At 30.9% G+C, this 5,421-nt stretch overlaps 2 protein-coding genes across 7 annotated transcripts in view; one reads left to right on the top strand and one right to left on the bottom strand.

The window, feature by feature from the left end:
• LOC108757316 overlaps window positions 1-2,147 on the top strand; it is a 2,356-nt gene extending 209 nt beyond the window's left edge. The window contains exons 2-3 of the mRNA XM_018501802.1: window positions 19-76; window positions 1,108-2,147. Coding sequence (XP_018357304.1) covers window positions 19-76; window positions 1,108-2,110 — 1,061 coding nt within the window. The 3' untranslated portion in view covers window positions 2,111-2,147. The remainder of the gene's footprint in view (window positions 1-18; window positions 77-1,107) is intronic.
• A 137-nt stretch (window positions 2,148-2,284) lies between these two features.
• The window catches only part of LOC108757315 (guanylate kinase), a 4,093-nt gene continuing 956 nt past the window's right edge, over window positions 2,285-5,421 (bottom strand). For 3 of the 6 annotated variants that reach the window (XM_018501800.1, XM_018501799.1, XM_018501801.1), the window contains exons 2-5: window positions 4,481-4,748; window positions 4,193-4,416; window positions 3,992-4,102; window positions 3,595-3,783 (exon numbers count right to left, since the gene is read on the bottom strand). In XM_018501800.1, the coding sequence (XP_018357302.1) occupies window positions 3,767-3,783; window positions 3,992-4,102; window positions 4,193-4,416; window positions 4,481-4,737 (609 nt within the window). In that variant the 5' untranslated portion in view covers window positions 4,738-4,748 and the 3' untranslated portion in view covers window positions 3,595-3,766. Of the gene's footprint in view, window positions 3,112-3,594; window positions 3,784-3,962; window positions 4,103-4,192; window positions 4,417-4,480; window positions 4,749-4,910; window positions 5,033-5,421 lie in introns of those variants that run through there. The other 3 variants (XR_001939900.1, XM_018501798.1, XM_018501797.1) reach the window with 3 other exon arrangements.

Below are 5,421 nucleotides of genomic sequence, written 5' to 3'. Positions count from 1 at the left end.
ATGTAATACTCTTTCATATAGATGTATCTTCTATCACTACAACCGCTGCTGTTGTGTGGAATCCGAAAACATCTAGGTAATTATTATTATTATCTTTAATGTATCAGCAAGACTAGGAATGTTACTTTATAAAAATAACTTTTTATAAATAGTAACTCGTTATCATTACTCGTTATCAATTTTAAAAAGTAATGCATTATTTAGAAAGTAACGATTGGTTACTTTTTTCGTAACTTTTTTGTAATGCTAAAGCAGTGCTGAAATTTGCTTAATAACTTTTTCAGACAACTTTCAGTTTGATTTCCGTCCTTTACTTTACTAACCGGCGCGCAATTTAAATGCCGGACGGGAACTAAACCGCAAATCGGCTAAAAGCTACAAATAAATTCCAGCACTGTGCGAAAGTACAAAGTTAGATTTTAAAATTATATTATTTAATCCTAAAACACACACGCGCACACACTTACTGGATCTCCCAGGCCAAATCTAAATTTAGCTTGCTTTGAAGAAGCATATGAAGAAAGGAAATTTTTATTTTATAACAATATCAAATTTTTTGATATTATAACATATGCAAGTACATTGCTAAATATCAGAACTTTAAAATAAAAAAAATAATCTAAAAATTTATTCTAAACCGAAGCTATCTTTTAGACCCAATGTACATCCATGATGTTTCAATATTTTTCGGAAGATGTATTCTAGAGTTAATAATCAACATTAAATCTTAAAACTCTAAACTTGTCTCTCTAGCAAGCTTTTCTTTATATTAATATTTCTATATAATATATGTATACATATATTATATTATATGTATAGAAATATGAATTGTAGGTAATTTACACGCAAACACAGATTTTATTAGAAATTTTCATTTAATATTGTTTTTAAACATTAATATGATATATTAAGAATGCATTTCGATGTTCACTGCCAATACTGAAAATTTATGTTACTTATATATGTGTATAACTACAAATTTTCATTATTGGCAATGATCGGAATGCAGCCTAACATATGAAGTACAAAACATTTTTCAATATTTAAACTTTTGTGGATACTTGGGTGGTAATCTAAACATAAATTTTACTATTGCTTGTTCTTTAGATACGTAGGTAGTTATAACTTGGACAAGGGACCGGTGTTCTACGAGGCATACTATCCGGACACTCGCGACGCTCATGAAGAAAAACGCTTTGAAAATACGGTGTTGGAAACGAGTTTTCAGGTGCCCTTCGAGCGCATCGCGCATTCGGAAACTACAAATCACCCCGTTACGATTAATGAATCATTCATCATTGTGGATAACGAAATTTTACCGAGAAAACAATGGAAAATGACAGAATCTCAACGCAATTATGACACTACAAGTGACCTTGCATCTTTCTCCAATGAACGTTCAACGACTCTCGATGATGATAAAAATTTGCAAGCTTCGAATATCGAAGAAATTTCTAAGCTCGTTAGAAGAGCAATTTCCCGTGATCTAGAAAATTGGAATACTCTTGAAGAATATCTCGATCGTACCGTCCATCGACCTCAGCTAGGAATCTATTCTAGAGAAATTAATAAAAATGGAGAAGACGGTAGTTATATGTTTCCAGTAAATCGTAAATTCGTCGAAATGGATTCGCCGAAACGGTCGAGTTTTGAAGCGTCGTTACCTCAAAAATTGGATGTGCGTAATGCAAAAGAACGACCTATGTATTTCGAAGAAGTCGATACGAGTGGAAGAACTAGCGAAATGAGTGTCAGCGGAACGCAAGCTGTTGATATACCATCGCCGGTCGATATCTCCGACTCGTTGCCTCCAGAGAACATTTTTCAACCGCGGCCTCAAATGGTTAGATACAAGTTTTTCAAGAAACCAATGCCTCCGCGACTGGACAAACAAAATGAGAAGCCGATCGACCAGTCTACACCACGAACTTACGGTGACGATCTCATTCGTGAAGAAATCACCAATGATACCCGCGATAGAATAGGAGAAAATGTCAAAGTAACATCTATCGAAATAAGCGAACAACCACGACACAAAACGCGTCATCATCATGGTGAATTCCCTCATCGTCATCGCTCACAATCCACTGCTTATCCGACTATTTCATAGAAATAAAATGTATGTAGTTTTAATTATTCGATTTATACTGTTTTCCGACTATATCTCATATCATTAAATAATACTGACTGTACTATCTCAATACTATTTATTGAATATATCATTAAATATACATGCAATAATTACACTATTCTTTATAACGTACTTACAATAAAATATTTTCTGCGACTTATTTTTAAGAGTTATTAATTACATCAGTTAATTTTAAAAGTAAAGAGATTTCCTCTCTGTCTAATATGCTATTTACTATATATAAAGGGGTATTCAGTTTAACAAGATTATTAGTGCAACTTAGCCTACTCGATCATTTTTCTACATTAATCATATAGATTACTCGGTAAATATATATTTTATATATAATCTTATCAATTTTTCATCCAGCTAAGAAAGAATTACAGGCTTCGAATTGTATGCACAATGGAAACAAGCGTGGACGTATCAAATTTTAGATGTTTTCTGCACAATTTTATTATTTATCGAGCATAAAAATATTATAGGAATGTTTACAGAAATGTTCTTTTTATAATCTTAATTCTATCTAGTTAGAATGTTTATATGAAATCCAATATATCGTAATGTAAATCAGAAGTAATTACATTCCGACGCTTCTATATCGATCATGAAGATAAATACAAAGATGAAACCGCAAGTACTTTACACATAGTCTACTCTACTGGAACACAACCTTTTTTGGTGAATAGTCTCAGTTATCTACATCTACAACTTTACGTTTTATTTCTGTGAATTACTTCTTGAACATTAAGCTAAATTCCTTATCTTAGTGCGAAAAAAGTTCTTCACATATCCCTATTAAAAAATAGATTTCTCTTATTTGATAAAAAAAATCAGCTACTATACGTTTATGTACTAATTAGGCGAATAAAGATATTCCTTCTATCTTTCATCCACCAGATATTTCTACCACTTGCTTGTTTTAAAATCAGATCGGGCTTAATGCAAAAGTGTGGAATATATTATAAGAATGGCAATCTCTGCAATTAAAAAAATATGATACATACAAATAAGGGACAGACTTTCAAAATGCGTTTATCTAAAATTTGTAATTTTCAGAAAACGAGAAAGAAACTATGTTCACAAGAAAACTACGCACTTTACAGAAAATAGCAATATGTCAATCAGTAAAATGTAGAATATTAAACAAAATTGCTTAACAATTGCTAAAAATGTTAAACAAACGCATTTTGTTTGTTTCTAGTTAAAAAACATAATGTACTTCGAAATGTCTATGTTTTTTCAGTGTATAAATTAAACAAAAACGATAAAAAAATGATTCCTGAACATCTCAGAGCAGCTTATAATATAACATTCAACATGGAACACTATACGCTATCTCTAACTAAAAAAATAAAATTTTGGACCAAACGCATTTTGAAAGTCTTCCTTAAATATGTAATAAAAAGATGTAGATTACATGGATTAGCTTCAATTTCAAATTTGTGTAAATTGTATGTGCGTGTGCGTGTGTGCGCGCGCGCGCGCGCGTGTGTGTGTGTGTACACACTTTTTAATTACATGTTTATCAGATACGTCCGAAATAGTAATTTGCGAAAATATCATCAGAAACAATTCGTTATTCGTATCCAGGTATGAGTCACGTCCAAGGATCCATTAGATTTCAATTCTCAACTAGCTTGTTGTCTGATCTAAAAAATGTTTTCTGATTCAGAGATAAGATATATGTTACCTCTATAAAATAATGCTAATAAAATGTTAATTGCTATAAAATATTAATTCTTATAATTTGATTATTATGTTATTGCACTACCAATCCCAATATTTTTGCCATAAAGATATTTATGCTATTACGATAGAAAGATTAATATCAAAAGAAACAGGAAGCATTTGATTCACCTGTATGGCAATGTATATTATAATTGGACACCACAAAATTACGTAAAATCTGATATGCTTCTTCCAACTTATCATTTTGTATGACAACGTCAAAGTTACCAGGTGTTTCACCTATACAATGTGAAATAGACATTTAGACATGAGTATGAATTTTAAATAATTTTCTTATAATATTAATTGAACGTATTGTGTAAAGCATACCATATTCTAATTCAGATTTAGCAATTAATAATCTACGTTTCAAAGATTCTTCAGTTTCTGTGTTTCTAGCCTTTAATCGTCGCTCCAATTCCATAGTAGATGGTGGTTTTACAAATATGTAAAGGGGATTCAGATCAATGCGTTTTATTTGTTTTACACCTTGTATGTCAATATCTAATACGCATATCTTTCCTAAACTTTGTACATCTTCAACCGCTTGTTTGCTGCAATGGCATTTAAATTGTATATCGTTTTCTACACAATTATTTAATACTCGTTTATATTTACCTCGTTCCATATAGATTCCCACTATATATAGCAGTTTCAATAAACTCTCCATTTTCTATTTGTTCTTGCATTCTTTCTTTGTTTGTGAAATGATAGTGAACCCCATCCTCTTCACCAGGCCGTGGGATTCTAGTTGTATGAGACACCGAAAATTTGAATGTATCAGGAAATTCATCGAACAATCGCTTTATCAGAGTACTTTTTCCAGAGCCTGACGGACCACAGAATACTAACGGACGTAGTCCTTTGTGGATCATATTGAAATAGCCTGAAAATATATTTTTCCCCCCATCCTGTCTTTTATTTGTTACTTTGACATCGAACAGATAAGTTACTTTCAAACGCGCGGTATTTATGTGGTGCCATTTTGTCAGATTAAAATTTTCTTTTTTATCATGATACTATAAACAAAACCATGGATTCTGCATACCTATTTTTATTGTCCTAAACCACTGTATGAACATAGTGATTAAAAGGATGCTGGCTGCTTATAGCAAAATTCTGACTCTGCATAATTCAATCATACAAAAATAAAATGAGAATATAACTGTAACTAACGGATGATAGTTTTAAATTTAAAAAAATCATAAATATATAAATGGTCAGTGACTTTTTTTTATCTCGAAATAATAAAATTATTTGTCGATCGATCGATCAAATTGGCAAAACACTCAAAATATTAAAAAAACAAAAATTACACTACATAAAAAATGTAAATAAAGTTAATATTATTTTATATTCAAATAAAATAATATAAAAGTATCATTTAGAGAGCTTTGGTCAATTGCTATTTGTAGCATCATGATCTTAATGGTTCTATAATAAAAAACGAGCATCGGATGAAATTTATCGATGTAATGTGAATTTGTTATATGTATAAACAAGAGGATTGTTTTGAAAATTGATAATTATATCGATATTCTAATAGTTGATCCAGTGCT

Source organism: Trachymyrmex septentrionalis, unplaced genomic scaffold, assembly GCF_001594115.1.
Source record: "Trachymyrmex septentrionalis isolate Tsep2-gDNA-1 unplaced genomic scaffold, Tsep1.0 scaffold137, whole genome shotgun sequence".
NCBI lineage: Eukaryota > Metazoa > Arthropoda > Insecta > Hymenoptera > Formicidae > Trachymyrmex > Trachymyrmex septentrionalis.
This window is presented reverse-complemented; position numbering and strand designations above follow the sequence as displayed.